This window comes from Nelumbo lutea, chromosome 1 (genome assembly GCF_056320005.1).
Source record: "Nelumbo lutea isolate HS-2025 chromosome 1, American lotus-T2T, whole genome shotgun sequence".
Classification (NCBI taxonomy): Eukaryota; Viridiplantae; Streptophyta; class Magnoliopsida; order Proteales; family Nelumbonaceae; genus Nelumbo; species Nelumbo lutea.
In genome coordinates, this window is record NC_142684.1 from 3,698,375 (window position 1) to 3,721,058 (window position 22,684).

The 22,684-nt window shown below is 41.2% G+C and overlaps 1 protein-coding gene and 1 long non-coding RNA gene across 2 annotated transcripts in view; one reads left to right on the plus strand and one right to left on the minus strand.

The window, feature by feature from the left end:
- Nucleotides 1–22,684, plus strand: part of LOC148873237 (endonuclease III homolog 1, chloroplastic-like) — a 74,128-nt gene that overhangs the window by 24,481 nt on the left and 26,963 nt on the right. Inside the window, exons 5-8 of the mRNA XM_088970041.1 lie at nt 8,156–8,222; nt 8,651–8,742; nt 8,908–9,045; nt 9,121–9,225. Coding sequence (XP_088826167.1) covers nt 8,156–8,222; nt 8,651–8,742; nt 8,908–9,045; nt 9,121–9,225 — 402 coding nt within the window. The remainder of the gene's footprint in view (nt 1–8,155; nt 8,223–8,650; nt 8,743–8,907; nt 9,046–9,120; nt 9,226–22,684) is intronic.
- LOC148873238 (uncharacterized) overlaps nt 1–22,684 on the minus strand; it is a 57,370-nt gene that overhangs the window by 7,489 nt on the left and 27,197 nt on the right. The gene's annotated exons all lie outside the window — the stretch shown is intronic.

Here is a 22,684-nt window from a genome sequence, read left to right on the forward strand (position 1 = left end):
TGGGTCCAAGTGGTGTTGGGGACTCTCAATAATAGCTGAGTTGACAGCGGCTGTATTTGGAGTGCAGAAAGCTGTGGAAATGGGTGTTTCCAGCTTAATCATAGAAGGTGATTGAGTGATTCAAAAGTGATAACTCGCTGCTTGACAATTGTTGAAAATGCTAATTGGGTCTACAGTAATCTGTTGAAGAATTTGATTAATCACTTCATATTAATGTATGACAGCCCAGGGAGACCTAAGGACTTGGAGTGGATAGTGGAGGGTGGAAGATAGTGTCTTACTGGAATCTTTGGAAAAAGGATTTGAGGCCCAAGAAGTAAAAAATGCAATCTTCTCCATGGATCTATTGAAAGCCCTTGGGCTTGATGGTTTTATGATGGCCTTCTACCAAGACTGCTGGGAGATAATTGGAGAGGATTTGTTGGAGGTTTTTGAAGAGTTCTATGTGAGAGGAAAATTTAATTCGGGAGCAAATGCAACTTTTATTGCCTTGATTCCTAAGAAGAAGGACACTTTCCATCCTGTAGAGAACACTGATGTGGACCGCACTGCTGTGGTCCCCACTGTGTTTGTATGGCAGCACATTTTATATTTTTTGTTTGTTGTGTCAGTGTTAGTTGGTGGTTATTTCAGTTTGTTGTTACAGCTTGTTATTCCAGCTTTATTATTAGTTTATTTGCCTTGTAAGCAATTAGGGCAATTCATCCCTTTTACAATTAGTCAACATATAAATATTAAGAGTGGGTCGGCAGATCTGAATTTTTCGACCCTCTCTCTCTTTTCTAAAAAACCCTTCGTGTGTTTTTGCTTTTCTCCCTCTCTTCTTCTTTTTTCTTCTTTTGAAATTCTTTTCTTTTACTTGATCAACTACTTGGTATCAGAGCAAGGATTAGGGTTTCTCATGTGAGTCTTATCCAGCCAACCACATGAGAGTTGCCTAGGGCTGGAAGACTAAGAAGGAGGATCGGCTGATTCTTGGAGGCTACTGGTAGTGTGCGGCTACTACTAAGAAGATTGTAGAAAGTTGGGAGAGTTCCAGTAGTCAGGAAGAATTAAAAAGGGCTTCGGATCCCCAAGATTAGGGTTCTGCATCAGATAGAAGGTGGCGGCCAGAGATCTTCTTTCATAAAGTAAGATTTTTTTTTTGCTTGAGAATAACCTTGAAAGAACCATCTTGGTCTATTCTGAGAGGTGCGGTTGGAAAACCTTTTTTTTCTTTTTAGGGTTTTGAGAGAACCTAAAAATTCAGAACTGTCGGTTTCAGATCAAATCTGAACTGGGTTCATATAGAATTCTGTTTTTCCCTTGTTTGTGGAAGACCTAGGCCGGCTGTTATCGGTTGTTTGGGTGCTGTTTTCTATTACAACAGCTTCAAAAGTTTTTATTACTAATTCTTAACCAAGAATGGAGTTCAAGAATCAGGGGAAGGTGCTTTTGGGACTAGCAGTTCTGGTAATATGTTTGAGAATGCATTTCAGATTACAACTGTGAGGTTTGATGGATCCAACTATTTAGAATGGGCCCAATCGGCCATGATGGCTATTGGGGGTAGAGGAAAACTTAGCTACCTATTGGGAGATGTGAAAGAACCATCTAAGGAGGACCAAATGTATACCAAATGGGTTCAGGAAAATTATTTGGTTATGACATGGCTGTGCAACTCTATGCAGCCACATATAAGCCGAAACTATCTGTGGGCAAAAACAGCCAAGGAAATCTGGGATGTCATGAAAGAGACCTACTCCCAACCCCTTAATGTTGCTAGGGCCTATGGATTGAAGTGTGAGGTTAATAACCTTAAGCAAGGAGAGAAACCAGTCTCCGTTTACTTTTCTACTTTGAAATCTTTGTGGCATGAAATTGACCACCTAGAAACACTTGACTGGGAAAGTCAAAAGGATGCACAAACTCATAGAAAGCAGGTTGAGACTAATAGGGTTTTTGAATTCCTAGCTGGTCTGAATTCTAATTATGATATTGTGAGACAACAAATACTATCAGGGACGGTGTGACCTTATCTCAAGCCTACTCATTGGTGCATAGTGAAGAGACTAAGAGAAAGGTTATGATGCAACATCAGCCCTTCCCCCCAGCCTTGGTAGTAGTTAAACCTAAGTCTGGGGGTGATACAGAAAGGGATATGAAGAAGGAAGATAAGCGGGATCTAGTGTGTGAACATTGCAAGAAACCTAAGCATACTAAAGACACATGTTGGTAGCTGCACCCTCATTTAATCCCAACAAAACTGAGGAACAAAAGGGGTAATGCTCATATGGCTGTTAATACCGATTTTGCATCCTCATCGGGCACAAAAGGCACGCCTCTAGACACCTTAGCTGCTGTTAGGGCTGCCCTAACATAGTTGGAAAAGGAAGTTGGGAATTCAGCTCAATCATCTTAGTCATCATCAACTCCTTCATTAAGAGTTTGAAGTGAAAGATCTGGGAGAGCTACAATACTTCTTGGGTATTGAGGTTGCTAGATCTAAGCACAGAATCTTTATTCCTCAAAGGAAGCATGTTCTAGATCTATTAGCAGAAACTAGAAAGTTGGGTGTTAAGCCTGCAGATACACCCATTGAACAGAATCACAAGATCAGTGCAGAGGGTGGAGAGCCTCTTGAAGACAAAGTTATGTTCCAACGGTTGGTTGGAAAACTCCTCTATCTTTGTCTCACACGACCGGACATCAGTTATGCAGTCATCATTGTTAGTCAATACATGCACTCTCCTAGAACTACTCAGCTCCTTGCAGTTGAGAGGATATTAGCATACTTGAAGAGATGTCCAGGTAGAGGTATATTATTCAAGAATAATGATCACATGAAGATAGAGGTCTATACAGATGCTAATTGGGCTGGGAGTGCTGATGACATAAGGTCTACCTTTGGATATTGTGCCTTTGTAGGAGGTAACCTTGTTTCCTGGAGGAGTAAGAAACAAAGTGTTGTTTCTCGTTCTAGTGCTGAAGCTGAATATATATCTATGGCTAATGGTGTGGCTGAAATCCTTTGGCTAAAGTCATTATTTGAAGAGTTGGGTATTGATTATGAGAAGCCCTTAATGCTGTATTGTGATAATCATGCTGCTATTAATATAGCTCATAATTCGGTACAACATGACAGAACTAAGCATATCGAAGTCGATCGACATTTTATCAGAGAAAGGGTTGCATCTCAAGAAGTATGTCTCCTGTATATCACCTCCAACATGCAACTCGTAGATCTTCTCACCAAGGCTGTTCCAAGGAAGAAATTAGAGGCAGACCTATGCAAGTTGGGAATGACAAATATCTATTCCCAACTTGAGGAGGAGTGTAGAGAACACTGATGTGGATCCCATTGCTGTGGTCCCCACTGTGTTCGTATGGCAGCCCAACATATATTTTTTGTTTGTTATGTCAGTGTCAATTGGTAGTTATTTCAGTTTGTTGTTACAGCTTGTTATTCCAGCTTTATTATTAGTTTATTTGCCATGTAAGCAATAAGGGCAATTCAGCCCTTTTACAATTAGTCAACATATAAATATTAAGAGTGGGTTGGCAAATCTGAATATTTCTACCCTCTCTCTCTTTTCTAAAAAACCCTTTATGTGTTTCTGCTTGTCTCCCTCTCTTCTTCTTCTTTTCTTCTTCTGAAATTCTTTTCTTTTACTTTCGAATTCAAGACTGATTGTAGTCTTGATCAACTACTCATCCAAAGGATTTCAGATCTATAAGCCTAGTGGGAAGCATGTATGAGGTCATCTCTAAGGTCCTAGTTCTACAATTAAAAAAGATCCTCTCATCTCTAATCTCACCGTATCAAGGAGTCTTTGTAGAAGGAAGACAAATTGTAGATCAAATACTTATTGCCAATGAATGTGTTGAGGTGAAGAGGAGGAGAAAGGAAAAGGGGCTGGTTTGCAAATTGGATCTTGAGAAGGCATATGACATGGTGGACTGGGACTTTTTACTAGAGGTTCTCAAATGTAGAGGGTTTGGGGAGAGATGGTGCAGGTGGGTTAAGGGATGCATATCTTCATGTCATTTCTCAATGCTGGTGAATGGTATAGCGAGGGATTTCTTCCCTACAAAAGGGGTATTAGGCAAGGAGATCCGCTGTCCCCATTCCTTTTTACCCTAGTAGTCGATGTTCTAAGTGCCATGGTTTCAAGGGCTGATGCTAATAATTTGATAAGAGGTTGGAGGATTGGGAGGGAGGAGGTGGTGGTCACGCATTTAGAATTTGTAAATGACATCCTTTTGTTTGTGATTGGGAGGAAGGGGAATTATGGAACTTAAAGAGACTAGTGCTTCAATTTGAAAGGAAGTCCAATCTTAAAGTGAACTGGGGAAAAAGTTGTGTGGATGGACTCAATTTAGGGGGAGAGGAGGTGGATTCTCTAGCTAGGATTTTGGGGTGTGAAGTGGGGGAGTGACCATTACAATATTTGGGGCTACCATTGGGAGGTAACCCAACGGTAGAGAGCTTCTGGTACCTTGTGATTGAAATATTTCCAAGAGGTTAGCAAATTGGAAGAGGAATTACATCTCTTTAGGGGGTAGGATAACCTTAATTAAGTCAACTTTGGCCAATTTGCCAGGTTATTTCCTGTCTACCTTTAGAGTACCTATGGAAGTAGCAATCCGGTTAGAGAAGATAATGAGGGACTTCTTGTGGGAACTAGGGGACACTAAGAGGGATCACTTAGTGAAGTGGGAGGTGGTTTCTAGGAGTAGAGATGATGGAACCCTTGGGTTAGGAAATATAAAGCTAAGAAATACGACTCTGTTGAGGAAATGGTTTGGAGGCTACCGTTGGAATAGGACAAGCTTTGGTCGAGTGATTGTTAGTATTCATGGATTGGTAGATAATGGCTGGGATGCAGGGCTCAACCCTGGGGCTTCTCGGTATTCTCCCTGAAAAGCTATTCAAGGTATTTTTCCTTTGATGCTCCCTTATTTCAAATATGATGTCTGTGTAGGGAATAAACTCTTGTTTCAGGAAGATGTTTGGGTTGGTGAAAACTCCCTTAGGGATAGATTCCCTTCTATTTATTCATTGTCTAAAAACAAAAGGAAAGTGATCTCTTCAGTGTTTATTGATAATTCTTGGGATTTGGGCTTGAGAAGATTTTCTAGATCAGTCTAGTGGGGATAGCAGAATTTGGAAACCTTCCCCTTTTGGTTTTTTCAATTGCTCTTCTTTCTATAACAATTTGCTCCGGACTTCTAACCTTGCAGGGAACTTTGCTTCAAAGGAAGTGTGGTGTAGCCCTGTACCTCCAAAAATTCAGGCCTTTTGTTGGGAAGTGGTGCTCCAAAAAAATCAATACCTTCGATTTATTGCAGAAAAAGAGGCCAAATATGAGCCTCTCCCCCCCATGTTTGTAGTCTCTGCTTGGGTTCTAGTAAGACAATTTCACACTTACTAACCTCATGTGCCTTTGTGTTCTTTATTTGGTCCTAGTTCTCTTCTCTCTTTGGCTGCAGGTGGACTCCTCCTCGAGTGTGGTGAACCTCTTTGGTTCATCTTTCTACTGGCAACCAAAGGTTCGTGGAAGGGTTATGTGAAGAGCCACTAGAGCTGCTGTATTGTGATCAGTGTGGGAGGAAAGGAACAATAGGATCTTCAAAGATAGTTGTAGATCCAAGGAAGAGGTTGTGGAAGGAATAACCACTAAGGTTATCCATTGGTTGAAATCTTGTGATCTTTTTAAGGATTTCTCAGCTGAAGACATTTATAGAAACTGGAGTACTATGGCAACTACAACTTCTTCCAAAGCTGTGGTACAGGAAGTTTGGTCCCCACCTACACAACAGAGGGTAAAACTGAACTTCGATGGAAGCTCTATGGATAATCTGGGCCCATTTGGTGTAGGGGGTGTTTTCAGAGATAATGAAGGTAAGATATTGGCATTATATTCAGGTCCAGTTGGAGTTGGAGATTCCTTAAGAGCGGAAATCTTGGCACTATATCAAGGGGTAAAACTGGTCAAACGATTGGGGCTACAGCAGATTGAGATAGAGGGGGACTCCAAGTTGGTAATTGGGTGGATGCAATCATGAAAGCTGGGAATTTGGCAATATAGACAGCTGATAAGGGAAATACTTGGTATAACAAGGGAGGTGGGTGTTTGTTTCAAGTGGGTAAGGAGGTCAACAAATGGTTTTTCTGATGCTTTAGCTAAACAAGGGACTGTAAGGGAGAGACTTTACTGGGCAGTGCTGTAATGGTTGGTGTTTATTAGATCAACCTCTTCTAATAACGGTTGACTCCTGTATTTCAGTTTTAATTTTAATTTATCTTTAATGAAAGTTATCATTTCTGATAAAAAAAACTGTTGAAGAAGTTCAAGTACTTGACTGGAACTATGCAAATTAAGATCCAGTGGGTTAGTAGGGTGGCAAATGGCATGGCTGATATGTTAGCCAAGCAAGGGGTAAATAGAAATCGGCTTTTCTGGGATGAATTGTAATTGGGTGGGGTGGTAGTTGAGATAAGTATAGTTTATTAAAAATAAGCACATATAAATGTATTTAATTGGTCTAGGCTTGGGTTGGGATAAGGTTGGGCCGGGTTCAGGCTTCCTAAGGGCTAGGCCCGAGCCCAGCCTGAAAAATTTAAAAGCCTGAACTTTTGGATCCAGGCCCAGCCCATGTAAAGTTGCAGGCTGGGTAGGTTTGGTTTCGGGTTAGTCCCGCCCAAGTTGCACCCCTATTTAGGGGCATTTTAAACCATTACGTTTCCTTTCGGACCTCCCACTCAGCAACCTACATCCTTAAGTGATTTACATCAAAGTTCTGAATGGGGATTGGATGAGTGCATTAACCAAATTGTTCTGTTGTCTGCGAATCTCCAAACCCCTCTATAGTCAGGTACAAATGTGATATTTCGGTTTTGGGTACTCAATACTCATTGACTTCTTTCTGCTGTTGCAGAGATGGATCCAGCATCCAAGTCACCTGATGTCACTGTTTATTTAGGAAAGGCTAAATGTGGGAATGGAAGGTGTTGTAGAGAACAGTTGGATCAAAGGAATAACTCGGAAGGGGGAGAGATTGTGGCAGCTAATTATGACTGTTTTTGAAGAACTGAAGGGGAAGGGAGTGGAGGATATGGAGGAATAGACGAGAGTATTCATATAGTGGAGGATTGGGCTGGTCAGGGTTCTCTCTTAGGTTGGTGAAAAGGGGAAAAATGGGAGTCAAGCACTCCCGGAGTTGGCTGCAAGTACGGGAGTTCAGGTAAGCACACTCAAATAAGCAAAGGTCTATGTAAGGAAAATTGGTGGGGAAGGTAAAAGAAAGATTAAGAAATTGAGTGAGGTGGAGAGGTTGAAGTTCGATGTAAATGGGGACAAGGAATTCAGTTGGAGAGGAGAAAGGCAGAAGGGGAGTAGGGCTTGCCATGAAAGTTGAAAATGAAAATAATAAGCTGAAATGTTAGAGGTCTTGGCAGCGCTAGAAAAGGTGGGACAGACATGAAAATCTTGGTTTTTTCTTTTTTTTTTTTCAGAAAATTAGTAGAAAAATATTATATCTTCATCAATCTTTTGTGGGTCAGAAATCTTCTTAAATTCATGCTCTACTGAAATCTAGGGTAGTTATCAGATTCACAGAACCTTGCTCTGATGCCAAGTTGTGATATCATCTCAAATGTAAAGGAAAAGCAGGAAATAAGGAGTGGTAGAAGAGACTTGAGTTTGTGAGAATTGGGTCATGAGGTCATCATTCAACCAAGTTGTGTGATATCATCTCAAATCTATAACTGTAGGAATTTCCCGCTTAATTTTTTTTTTCAGTTTTTGGTTGTGACTTTGTGTTAGTTTCTGATGTCAACACCTGTATCCTTGTTGCATCTTATTTTTTTTTTTCATTCTGTAGTTTCTGAGAATATCTATAACCATATGACCTCAAGTAATGGCATTCACTAGAGCAACAAATGGAATAAGATATTACTAAACTATTGTTGTTGAGAGCAAGGTTGGTTCTCCACTATTTACCAATCACTAGTAGATGTTTAGTGGAGTCTGCACCCCACCTGTGTGACTCAAATGTTAATATAAAACATGTTTTTTTTTTCTTCTTCTTTTCTAAAAGGATTTTCTTGTGATGTATGAAGAATGGCACCTGTGAGTGTAATACTCTTCTTTTTTTTTTATATATATATCAGGAAAGAAGATTTGCAATTCTGGTGTCATCACTTCTTTCAAGTCAAACCAAGGATGAAGTTACTCATGGCAAGTTCTAATGATTATTTATTTCCTGAGGATTTGCAACTATACGCTAACTTATAGGCCCAGGGAAAAATTTTCAGTGAGTGCAAACAACCTATGTATGCATTTCCTGTCCATGATTGGATATCAGGACACATGGTGCATTTCTGAGGGGCTAGTATGCACCATTATGCAGTTTGCTCTGCACAAATTTTACCAGATTATTTCTTTCTAGTAGACACCCAGAGGAACCTGATGGATAAGATACTCCACTGTCTAATCATGTTGAATTTCAACATAGTATTTTTCCTTTTTGGGCTTGATAAACTATAGTCCTAGGTCTTGCATTTGTGATGCTTATATAGTTGGTAATTGCATCTACTATACTCAGGCAATTTATTGACTCCATTCTGTTACTTTCTTCACTCCACTAAATTCTTTTAGAGGTGCAGGAGCAATACAGCGGCTTCTTCAAAATGGTCTACTTGCTGCTGATTCCATTGATAATGCTGATGAGGCAAAAATTAGAAGTTTGATTTACCCAGTATGTTCTTCTTAGGCCACTCATTTGGGAATCACTAGAAAGTTGCCTAGTTGACTTTACTCAACATAAGCTCTCAAATACAGATTTAAAGGGTGACTCAATCTAATTTGATCTATTTTATTTTGTGTCACTAAGTGGGATTCTGCAATAACTTAATTTAATTAGGTTGGATTCTACTCGAGAAAGGCTTGTAACTTAAAGAAGATTGCAAATATTTGTCTAACAAAGTATGGAGGAGACATCCCTAGTTCACTGGAGGAGTTACTATTACTTCCAGGAATTGGCCCCAAGATGGCTCACTTGGTAGGATCAAATAACTTTACTTTCAGAAGAAACAATCTCATGGATTTATTTATTTATTTATATGTTATGATGTAGGTTATGAATGTTGGGTGGAACAATGTACAAGGCATATGTGTAGACACTCATGTACATCGAATTTGTAATCGACTAGGCTGGGTGTCACGGCCATGCACCAGGCAGGTATGTTACTGCAATTCTTCTAAGGAGTACCTCTACGGTGCATAAATGAAAGTCCAACTTAATGTCAACAACTATAGAAATGGATATTTGATGGATCATAGTTAAGATGCATGCTCAATATCTGATCCAATCACATAAAGAGCGATTTTCTTCAATTTACCTTTTCTCAGGATTTTTTGCCTTAAGTTATCCAGCTATCTAAGTGGGGTGCTGAAATCAGGTTTTCTTTATTGGATCATATTACAGCAAAGATGGTCTGGTAGGTCCTTTTGTGAATCTCCATTCTCAGCATGTCTGAGCCTGGCAGTACACCTTTTGGGTCAACTAAGGGGCTGTGTGGTAAAAACTGCCACATCAGATTGAGTTTAATGGTCAATTTTCTGTTTGGTTGGACCGTTGGAGACATTTTGAGTTAAGACGGTCATAAACCACATTAAAATTTGTGTTAGGTGGTGTTTATAGTAACGTGAGTTTGATATTTTTATTTTCTATAGGGAGCAAAGTCTCAACACCTTGACTGATGTGGTGATGACATGGATGAAATTTCTCATTGTTGGTGTTGGTGTGAAAATTTTAAGAAACATACAAAACATAATTCACTCAATCGAATGAATTGCATCCCTACCAGCCCATCTATTGGTATGAGAACTAGCAACTCAACAAAGCCAAGTTTGTTATGGAGAAGGGAACAAAGGGTGAAGTGACGGTCTTTCTGCTGGCCAAGAAGTGGAGAAGAGAGTTGGAGTATGAAGAAAATAAATTTATGTTCAAAGAGTGCAATAGCAATGGACAGGGATCACTGAAGATTAGGGAGGAGAAGAAAGTGGTAATTTTCCTCCTTGGAGAAGCAGCATTATGGCTGAAAGGATTTATGGATGGAGCAATATACTCAATGAAACAGAGCAGGTGGAGGAGTCAATTGGGGGTTGTATGGAAGAACTACACAGAACTAAAATGTATGGGAAAGAGTGGTTTGTGGCAGTCACAGAGGTCTTTGGGGAGGGCAGAAAGCAGACAACCTGCATTCCAGAAGGAAAAGGAAGTGAAGGGGCAGAAAGCAGACAACCTGCATTACAGATGTATTACAAGATTACTTGATTTACAATGAAGAAAACAAAATATTCATTAACAAAAGAAGAAAAATAGAGACAAGACTGGGAGTATATTAACATGAGAAATGAGGAAACTCCAGTTTCAAGTGGTGAAACAGAGAAGGTGCTGGAACTGGTATTTCAAGCACATTAAGCTCACACAAAATGGATTTAGAAGCACAAAAAAGGGGTATGGCAGAAAAGGTATGTACTGACAGTGGGAAGGAAAATTGAAAATTGGAAATCAGTTGTTGATTTGATAGTGGAGAAATTCAGGATCAAATCAACCTTGGTTGTTCCTTTTAGCAAAATGAGAGCCATACTTGATATTGGTGATGAAGCAGTGGAGTTCTCTTCCATACAAACTGAAGACGTTACAGTGAGGAGCTTCAACATAAAGCTGGTTGAGCTTCCATTCAATCTCTGGAGAAGGTCAGCACTTATTAGAATCACCAGATTGGAGGGTTGCTGCTTTGATAATTTGCGGGCGGTCAGGGCAAGGATCCAAGAGCTCTAAACCAGAGGAAATACCAAGATCCTTGGCCATCTTCACAGATAATCTGTGGAGGAGGATTTGGTTGATAGAAGTGGAAGCAGATCTGTGGAAAGGGATGTTCAGAGGAGGAATACAAAGCTGAGGTGGGGGGCTGGGTAGATTATGAACAATCAGAGGAAGAGGAAGACGATTCAGAATCAGAGATTGGGGATGACAGTTTGGAGGAGAACACTAACATGGTAGATAGGGGGAGGAAGTTTACAACACTGATATTCTCTTTGACAAAGAACAAAATAGGGAGACATTTGCGTTTGTTCATTGTCTATCTAATGAGGATAGAAGACTTAACAAGACTGAGTACACTTTGGCTACAGGGGAGGAAAGTCTAAGACTAAACAAGGAAAAACCTGACCACTTGAAGAACATTACACAGGGTGTCCATAAGGAGGTAATGGTTGACAACTAAAAGCTACAAATGAAGTGTGGTAGAAAGGTTCATATTTTTCTTTCTAGGTCCTGGGCAAAATGTTTCAACTATATCCTAGTGCTATTCTTGTGCCTTCTTCCCATCACATCCTAGGTGTGTGTGTGAATTCTGTTTTTAGTACTAATCCTTGTTCTATGTCTGTAGTTCGGTCTTCCAGATTGTCAGTAGCTGTTAAGCCACAAGCCTAGAAGTCCGGAAGTATAGAAGTGGGCAGGAAGTTGAGAGTAGAGAGTGAAGAGGAAAGGGGAAGGAAAATTTGGGAACTGAAAGAAAAATTTTTGGAGGAGTTAAAAAGGAAGGAATTGGAGAAGGAATATTCTAATAACAACAAGAGGGATGGAGATTCAATTGATAGTATGAGGGATGGAGTGGAAGGAGGTAAGGAAGGCAGGGTGAGGGAAGAAGATGAGAAGATTAAGGAGAATGAGAAGGCCTGAGTTTGTAGGAAAGCTGGGGTGTAACCTGAAGAATCCAAATGAATTAAAAGTCTTTCCAAGAAGAAAGGAAGAGGGAAAGGTGGAAAAGGAAGTATAGTGAAGCCGAAAGATTAAAACTTGATGTGTAAGGGGATAAGGAATTTAGGAAGAGGGCTGGGGAATGTAAGAAAGAGGGCTATAATAAAGGAAGTTCTAAAGAAAGAATATCCAGATGTAGTGATGTTCCAGGAATCTAAATTGGTAGAATTTGATTCAAGGTGGGATTAGTTGGGAAATGTGTCAATCTTGTGGGGCTTCAGGAGGTGACCTTATGGAAAGAGGAGATGATGGAAGGAGTGTAGGAACTTATTTGAAACTTTATTATTTCCATTAAGTTGAAACAGAGGTTAGATGGATTTGAATGGGTGTTGACAAATATAGATGGCCCAAATGGATATAAAGAAAGACAGGATGCGGGAGCAATTGGAAGACATTGGGGACAGGGGACTTTGGGATGGACGATGGTGTATAGGTGGAGACTTCAATGTAATCAGATTTATAAAAGAGACTAACAAGGTGATGGAAAGGGTCAACACAAGCATGAGGAAATTTAATGATTGTATCAACAATTTTGAGTTAAAGGAAGTGCCTTTCTTGCATAATAACTATACCTGGTCTAACCATCAGGCAGCTCCTATTTGTTCTTTACTTGATAGATTTTTGTTCGCTTTAGATTGGGAGGAACACTGGGGAGATGTAGTGCCTAGGGCTTTGCCTAGGTAAAATTTGATCATTGACCTATTATTATTGTTAAAGAAGAGTTGGGTAGTAGAGGCCCAACCCCTTTTAGATTTGAGAACATGTGGTTGTCTCACCCTGGATTTGTTGAAAAGGTAAATGAGTGGTGGGATGATGATAGTAATCCAAGGGTAAATTTGGAGGGAATGAAGTTCCATTGGAAATTAAAGGAATTAAAAGCAAAGATAAAAGATTGGAACATTTTGGAAGGATTGAATAGAGGAAGCAAGAGATTTTTAGTTCTTGGCAATAAATCCGATTGAAATATGAGGAAGTAGAGAAGAGAAGGGAAGAAGAGAGAAGAAAAGAAGAAAGAAAGGAAGAAGAAAAGGTTTGAGCAATGGAACAGTACTGGTGGCGCCAACTTCTATTATATTATATAGGGCGACAAAAATAAGAAGGGTGTTAGAATGTTAGAGTGATGTTTGGCTGATAAGAGTTCTTATTAGCCCATTCTTATGTTTAACTTATCTTGTAACTGGGCTTGTGTTAATGGGCCTGGGCCTAATCCTGTTTAATGATTTAAGTCATCTGGGTGTCCCATCACTAATCAGGGGCATCCCAGTAATTTCTTGTACCTTGTACCATATTCATCAATAAATAAAGGACTGGTCGACTGGATAGAACAGTTCGACATTCTCTTCAGTTCTGTGGTTCTCTTCTCCTCCTTGCTACTTCGAGTATAGCTCTTCAGATTACATGGTATTAGAGCATTAGCTCCTTCCTGCTTTCAGCAGGCGCACTCTTTTCTCTTGCTGTCCTTTCCTCTTCTCTCTTCCTTTTCTGGGTTGCTGCAGTGAAGACCTAGGAGTGTAAGAGAGTAAAGCAAGTTCGAACCTAGGGTTTCTCTTGGTTGTAGGACTCAAGGGAAGTAAGACCCAGAAGTAGATGTCCTACTAGATTACACCAGCAAGTAGTAGCTATTGGGCTACTAAGAGAGGTCTGTATAGGACAGACCTGGTTGAGGGCTGATTCAGCAGTCCTAGCACTAGCCGAGAGGGGGAGAACTTCCTCTACAGTTGCAGCTTCGTGCTCCAGCAAGACTTGTGCAGAACAAGTGGTAAAGACTTAGCTCCTTCAACTTCGGTTGCAGTCTTGGTGCATCAGAACAAGTGGTAAAGACTTAGCTCCTTCAACTTCAGTTGCAGTTTCGGTGCATCAGCTTCTACAGTTGCAGTCTTGGTGCATCAGCAAGACTCTTACAGAACTACGGCAACCTCAGTTACAGATTTTCTTCAGGTCGGTTATCAGCCCTACTCTTGGACTGAACTGGTTCAGTTACAGACCTTTACCTTTTACCAGAACTGTGGCAACTTTTGCACCACACAGTTGCAGCCTTAAACTTTTACCAACACTGTGAACTGGTTCAGTTACAGACCTCTACTTGCTACTGTACCCGTACTGTGAACACAGTGACCAATTTGGCCAGTTCTTAACAGAATCACCTATAGTACTGTGAACAACTCTTGGACTGAAGTCAGGATGTCCTCACTATCCGATGAAGTTTCCTCTAGAGATAACAGACCTGTTACAAGGTTCTCAAACCTGGAAAACCCTAATCTGCACAGCTTGCAGATTACAAGTGTGCTGCTAGATGAGTATAACTTCAAAGAGTGGTCTGTCTCAGCAATGCTGTTCATTACCTCTCGTGACCTCACAGGCTATTTGGATGGAGACAAGAAACAACCAGAAATTGGCAGTCCTGAATACACCGTGTGGCGCAAGGAAAATGCCACAGTCATGTCTTGGTTGCTGGCCTCTATGACTCCTAGGGTGGCCAGAATTGTTCATCATTTCCCCACAACTGCTAAAATTTGGGAGAAAGTATCTAAGACATATGGTTAGAAAAAGAACAATGCTAGAATCTACAGGCTGAACCAAGACATTGCAGCCCTAAGGCAAGGAGACATGTCCGTGGCAACCTACTTTGCAACACTGGAAGGCCTCTGGGAAGAGCTTGACCACCATTTGATCTTGGATTGGGAAAATGCTAATGATAAGGGGAGGCATGATAAGCAGATTGAGGAGGGCAGAGCCTTCAAGTTTCTGGCGGGTCTTGACCCTGTATATGAAGGTATAAGGTCACAGATTCTAGGGAGAGATGAATTACCTGAACTTCACCATGTCTACTACTTGGTGAGGAATGAAGAAGTAAGGAGAAAGGAGATGCAAGTTGACTTCCAGACACAGTCAACAGAACTACCTGGAAAACATTCAGCCTTAGTCTCCACTAAGGGGAATAGATTTTTAGACAAGAAGTCCCTCAAGTGTACACATTGTGGTGGTGAGAAACACACAAAGGAGAAGTGTTGGGTCCTGTACCCTCATCTGAAGTCAGCTGCTCTGAGAAAGGACAAAAGGAAACATAAGGGCCACACGGCAAGTAGGAATCTTGCCACCAACAACAGTAGTGACAACTCACAGAGTATTCAGACAGTGTCATCTTCCACCGCAAGGCAGGCTGCCGACTCCTCTGGACCAAGTACTTTGGGCTTCACAACTAGTGAGGTAGAGGTTCTCAGCCGGGCATTAGCCCGTCTGAAAAACAATTCTTTAGCTTCCACCTCTCTTTCCAAATCAGGTACAACCTCTGCATTTAGTGCATCTAGTTCCATTAATTCTACCTCTTGGGTGATTGATTCAGGAGCCACTGACCATATGACACATATGTCCTCATTCTCCACATATCATCTGTTGTCTGGCCAGGATAAGATGAGAGTAGCCGATGGGTCCCTCTCCACCATCTCTGGAAAGGGGGTGGTTGACCTAAGCAAGGATCTCTCTCTTAAATCAGTCCTACATGTTCCTAGTCTTACCTCAAATCTGTTGTCTGTTTCAAAGCTTACAAAAAACTTGAACTGTAGTATAACTTTCTTTCCTTCTCATTGTGTCTTCCAGGACAGATTGACGAGGAGAACGATTGGGAGTGGTCATGAGTATGGGGGCCTCTACTATTTTGATGAAGATGTCAGCTCAGCCTTGCAAACTTCTACTACTAGTCCGGAAAGTGTGGAGTCAATAGCTAGGCTGCACTTGTGGCATGCTAGGCTAGGTCATTTGTCTTTTTCTTCCTTAGCAATGTTGTTTCCCGAATTATGTAAGGGCATTCTGAGTCAGAGTTTAATTTGTGATGTGTGTCAAATGTCAAAACAATGTAGATCAATGTATCAAATTTCTAGTAATGAAATTCAAGCCCCTTTTGATTTGGTTCATTCTGATGTTTGGGGTCCTTCACCCATTGTTTCCATTGATGGCTTCCGTTACTTTATCAGTTTTATTGACCATTATTCTCGGTGCACTTGGATTTATCTGTTGAAAGGACGTGAAGAAGTTCCTCGGATAACTATGATGTTTTGCAAGATGGTTGAAACACAATTTGATAAAAAGGTCAAGCAATTCCGTTCAGACAATGCAGCTGAATACTTTGAAAGATCCCTGAACTCATTCATGGAAGATGCAGGCATGTTACATCAATCATCATGTGCTTACACCCCTCAGCAAAATGGGGTTGCTGAGCGCAAGAACATGCATCTATTGGAGACAGCTCGAGCCCTTCTTTTCCAGCACAATGTGCCCAAGCCATATTGGTCTCAAGCTGTTCTTACTGCATCTTACCTGATAAATCGGATGCCATCTAAGGTACTGGGTATGAAGACCCCTTTCTCTGTTTTGTTCCCACTCTTCCAGAATTTCCTCTTCCCCCGCGGGTTTTTGGTTGTACATGCTTCATACATGTGAAAGATCCAAAGAAGACCAAGCTAGATCCTAAGGCTATAAAGGGAATATTTTTGGGGTACTCTCCTACGTAGAAGGGGTATAAGTGTTATGATCCTGTCTCCAAGAAAAAATATGTCACTAGGGATGTAGTCTTTTTTGAGTCTCAACCCTATTTCCAGTCTTCTCAGAATCCTCTTCAGGGGGAGAGTAGTGGGTTGGAAGAGGATTCTCATTCTCCCTTCTTTTTTGTTCCCATTTCATCACCTTCCACTACTAGTAGCTGTAACATTCCGGGTCAACCTAGTGAGACTTCCACTGTGCCAGTTGCTTCTCCAGATTCGGCTGATGCTCTTGAAGGTTCCAGTAAACAAGAAAAAGAGATACTTACATATAGTAGAAGGAAGAAGGCCCCTCAACCTCATGATTGCAACCAGTTGAACTCAGATCAATCTGTCTCTGCAATCCAAGGTAATTCTGATTCACTCAATTCAGATTTGGATCTTCCTATTGCTCTCCGTAAGCCTGTTCGTTCTTGTACCACTCGACATCCCATAGCCGATTATGTTTCTTACTCACACTTATCCCCTGCCTATCATTCCTTTGTGTCTGCCCTTTCCTCTGTATGTGTCTCTTCCAGGTATTCAGAGGCGGCATCTGATTCGAGGTGGAAAGAAGCCATGAATGAGGAGATGAAAGCCCTAATGAAAGCAAGGACATGGGAATTGGTGGACCTGCCAGAAGGGAAAGGCACTGTTGGGTGCAAGTGGGTATTCACAGTAAAACACAGGGAAGATGAGTCAATTGAGAGGTACAAGGCCAGACTTGTGGCAAAGGGATTTACACAAAAGGAAGGAATTGACTACAAGGAAACCTTTGCCCCAGTAGCAAAGCTCAACACAATCAGGGTTCTACTGTCACTAGCGGCAAAATTCTCTTGGGAACTTCATCAGCTGGATGTGAAGAATGCCTTCCTAAATGGTGATCTTCATGAAGAGGTATTCATGGAACCCCCACCTGGATATGATGTTGGAAAGAAGGTATGTAAACTAAGGAAAGCATTATATGGTTTGAAGCAATCTCCCCGGGCATGGTTTGAGAGACTTTGTTTGGCCATGAAGAAAGTAGGGTACACTCAGAGCAGTGCAGATCATACATTGTTTACAAGGAGACAGGATGACAAACTTACAACACTCATTGTGTATGTGGATGATATGGTGATTACTGGAAATGACGTGAAAGAGATGAAGAGGCTGAAGGAGTTCTTAGCTTCAGAATTTGAGATCAAAGACCTGGGAAATCTGAGATACTTTCTTGGAATTGAAGTTGCTAGATCAAGAGAAGGAATCTACATATGTCAAAGAAAGTATGTGCTAGATCTCCTAGAAGAAACATGCATGATGGGGTGCAGGCCAGCAGACACTCCAATAGAACCAAGCCATGGATTACAAGAATCAATGGGTGAGGAATACTGTGATAAGGAAAGGTACCAAAAGTTGGTAGGAAAACTGATATACTTATCCCTTACTTGGCCAGATATTGCCTATGCAGTGCATGTTGTCAGTCAATTCATGCACTCACCAAAGGCTCCTCATATGAGAGCAGTGGAAAGAATCCTCAGATACTTGAAAACTTGCCCAGGGAAAGGAATTCTATTCAGAAAAAACAGCAGACTTGAAATTGAAGCCTACACTGATGCTGATTGGGCTGGGTCCGTTGGAGACAGAAAATCAACCTCAAGTTACTGTACATTCGTGGGAGGAAACCTAGTCACATGGCGTAGTAAGAAGCAGAATGTTGTGGCTAGATCAAGTGCAGAAGCAGAATACCGGGCTATGGCACACGGGGTTGCTGAACTCTTATGGCTCAGGACTCTCTTTAATGGGCTTGGTATCAAGACTGAGGGTCCTCTCAAGCTGTATTGTGATAATAAAGCTGCTATCAACATTGCCAACAATCCTGTGCAGCATGACAGGACAAAACATATTGAAATTGATCGACACTTTGTTAGAGAGAATTATTTCAGGAGAACTTTGTGTGCCTTATACTCCATCAGAGATGCAGATTGCAGATGTATTAACTAAAGGGCTGGCATCAACGAAGTTCAGGGACATACTTGGCAAGCTAAACATGATTGATGTTCATGCTTAGCTTGAGGGGGAGTGTTAGAATGTTAGAGTGATGTTTGGCTGATAAGAGTTCTTATTAGCCCATTCTTATGTTTAACTTATCTTGTAACTGGGCTTGTGTTAATGGGCCTGGGCCTAATCCTGTTTAATGATTTAAGTCATCTGGGTGTCCCATCACTAATCAGGGGCATCCCAGTAATTTCTTGTACCTTGTACCATATTCATCAATAAATAAAGGACTGGTCGACTGGATAGAACAGTTCGACATTCTCTTCAGTTCTGTGGTTCTCTTCTCCTCCTTGCTACTTCGAGTATAGCTCTTCAGATTACAAAGGGAAAAGACTCTTGTGCCCCTGCTGTAAGTGAGTACAATAACAGAAAACAAAAAAAGCTTTAACTAGCCAAACAGACCCTAACACAAATAACTAAATTATTTCAACACTCCCCCTCAAATTGGAGCGTAGATGTCAATCATGCCCAACTTGTCACACAAATCATTGTGCTGCACATGATGAAGACCTTTGCTGAAGATATCTGGAAGTTCTTCTGAGTTGACATATGGAGTACACACCTCCATTTACAAGTTTCTATCTAATAAAATGCTTGTCCACTTCAATATGTTTTGTCCTATCATGCATGACTGGATTAGCAACAATATTGATGGAAGCTTTATTGTCACAATAGAGAGACATGGGGTTGCTCATTGCAAAACCCAGTTCACCTAACAGATTTCTTATCCACATGATTTCAGCAACCCCATGAGACAACGCTCTATATTCTGCTTCAGCACTAGATCTAGCCACCACACTTTGTTTTTTACTTCTCCATGTGATCAGGTTTCCTCCTACAAAGGCACAAAGCCCACTGGTAGACTTTCGGTCATCAACTGCTCCTGCCCAATCAGCATCAGTATGTACTTCCACTTTTAAGTGTCCATGTTTCTAGAACAACAAACCAACTTCGGGAAACTTCTTGAGGCATCTAAGGATCCTCTCTGTAGCTTCAAAGTGAGTTGTCCTAGGATTGTGCATGAATTGACTAAGGACATCCACTGCATAAGCAATATCAGGCTTGGCCATAGACAAATACAAGAGTCTCCCTACGAGTCTTTGGAACTTCTTCACATCTTTCAAAAACTCTCCCTGACTGTCTCCTTGCTGATGATTAGATTCAATTGGTGAGTCAATTGGTTTTACCCCCAACTTGCTTGTATCTTCTAGTAGATCTAGTACATATTTCCGTTGGGAAATAAAGATGCCATTGTGAGAGTGGGCAGCTTCAATTCCAAGGAAATAACGTAAGGGGCCTAGATCTTTCACCTCAAATTGAGTGGCTAAGAATTTTTTTAGTCTCTGTATTTCAGCCTCCCAATCTCCTGTGATCACTATGTCATCCACATACATAATTAGAGCTGCAATTTTCCCTTCACCTTTTTTCACAAATATAGTGTGATCTGATTGGCATTATTTGAACCCCATCTGTTGAAGTGTTAAGTGGAACTTACTAAACCAAGACCGAGGTGATTGTTTCAACCCATATAAAGTTTTTTTTTAACTTGCACACTTTTTGTTCACTGCTTGTGGCACAAAAACCTGGAGGTTGGGTCATGTGCACTTCCTCTTCCAAGTCACCATTCAAGAAAGCATTTTTGATGTCCAATTGGTGAAGTTCCCAGTCAAGATTTGCTGCCAATGAAAGAAGAATCCTGATAGAGTTCATCTTGGCTACTGGAGCCAAAGTCTTTGCATAGTCCACTCCATATACCTGTGTAAAACCTCTTGCTACCAGTCTAGCCTTGTACCTTTCAATAGTTCCATCAGCCTTGTGTTTCACTGTGAACACCCACTTGCAACCCATTGGTTCCTTCATTTCAGGAAGATCTATCAACTCCCAAGTGCCATTTATGTGTAATGCATCAATTTCTTCCTGCATTGCATCTATCCATTCAGGTTTAGATAAAGCTTCTGCCACATTCTTAGGAACGGGGACATTGTCAACAGAAGAGAGGAATGCACGGAATGAAGGTGAAATGTGACCACAGGACACAAAATTAGAGATAGGATGATTAGTGGTACAATATCTAACACCCTTTCTCTTAGCAATAGGAACATCAAGATCATTGATGATAGGGGAATCGACATTGAGAGGAACATGCATATCAATAGGAGCAAGTGTACCTGGCTGATAAGAAGGATTTGCCTCTAGCGAATCCAATGATGTTGGTTGCATAGTGTCAGGTTCCACGGCTCTTGTACTCTACTAGCTTTTATGGCGACGATGAAAGACACGGAATGGAGGAGGATCAGGTAAAGGAGGTAGTTGAGTTTGAGCCGCCTGTTTCTCCTCAACCCTACTCTCCCCCTGAGGAGAAACCGAGAAGAATTGTTGATTCTCAAAGAAGGATACATCAATGGAGACATAGTACTTGCGAGAGGTAGGATCATAGCAACGATACCCCTTTCGAGATAAAGGGTAACAAAGGAAAACACAAGGAATAGCCCGAGGATCAAGCTTACCTCGAGTAGGGGACAAGTTATGGACAAAACGACGACACCCAAAAACACGCAACGGAATGGTGGACAACGGAGCTGTAGGAAACAAAAGCTAATGTGGGGCCTTATACTCTAGTAACCGAGATGGCATACGGTTGATGATGTATGTAGCACACAAAACTGTGTCCATCCAAAAACGTTTTGGCTCATTCATATGAATTAATAAGCCACGAGCTACTTCGAGAAGGTGACGGTTCTTTCGTTCAACAATACTGTTTTGTTGGGGTGTCCTAGCACAAGAGCTTCGCTGAAGTGACCCACTCGAAGCAAAAAAACTTCGTGAGATCACTATGGAGGTATTCCTTCGCATTGTTCGACTGGAAGATATGGATTTCAGTTTGGAACTGAGTGAATACTATGTGTTAAAAGTCTTTCACAATTTTTGGCACTTCATTTCTAGATCGCATAGGGCAAACCCAAGTGTATCAAGAATAATCATCAATCAAGGTAATGAAGTACTTATATCCAGCCTCAGTAGGTGGAGTAACAGGGCCCCAAACATCAGAATAGACAATATGAAATGGAAATTCAGATCTTTTATTTCTCAAAGGAAAAGAACTTCTACAATGTTTACTCAATTGACATGTTTGACATTGTAACTGACTCACTGACAAGGACTCAAACAACTTTGGGAACATAACTTTTAATGACTCAAAAGAAAGATGACCAAGATGACTGTGCCATAAATAGGCTTGACTCTCACTAGACAAACTCATGGACTCTGTAGCCACAAGACTAGCTTTATTCTCCAACACGTAGAGACCACCCACCATGCTTCCTCTAACAATCGTCTTCCCCGAGGCCAAATCCTGAAACACACATGAAGATGAAAAGAAAGTGACTGAACAGTTCAAGGAGTGAGTTATACTACTAATGGACAACAAATTTATAGGTAATTTCGGAACATGCAGTACATTAGAAAGGGTAAGGCCGAGCGGGAGAGGTATGTTACCTTGGCTAGCTATGGTAGAGAAAGAACCATAAGCTAGTCTCACCTTATCTCTCCCAGAGAGAAGGTTATATGTCTGAAATAAATTTGACTTACCGTTCATGTGGTTTGAGGTCCCGGAGTCAATAACCCATGGAGAATCAGTGGTATGAGATGACACATGGAAGGTAGTGGCAGTGTTACCTGATGTAGACGCGAAAGAGGTAGAGGGAGTAGGACCGGAATCCATCTGGCGGAGAGTCCTACCATACAATTCCAAATGGTCATGAAAGGAGTTGATAATTTCTTCCTTAGGGTTAGAACTGGGATGCCTCTCCTGAGTTACCAATGGAGTAGTCTCTGGAGATGCCATATTAACTGAGTTATACTTTTTCTGATTCTGCTGACTTGGTTTTTGCCTTGATCAGGTGTTGACTTCTTACCCAAATCCTGTGCCCATTTAGGTTTTCCATGGAGATCCCAACATGTATCTCTGGTGTGTCTTGTCTTCTGGCAGTGAGTGCACCAAAGTTTACTCTTATCATCTGTTCTTTTCTGAAAGTCACCTTTCTTAAAAGCACCTTTGACATTTGTATCTGAATTTCCCCGGACAGCTAGGGCAAGTGACTCCCCCTCTACACAATTCATCGCACTTCTTCTACTCTCTTCTGACTGCACTAAGGCATACACCTCCTGAACTGATGGGAAGTCTTTACTACTCAAGATCTGCACCTTGATGGACTCATATGAAGGGTTCAGTCCTAGGATGAAGGAAAAGACCCGTTGCTGAGATACAAGTGACTTATACACCTTTGCATCTTCATCACACTTCCAATTCACATTCTGGT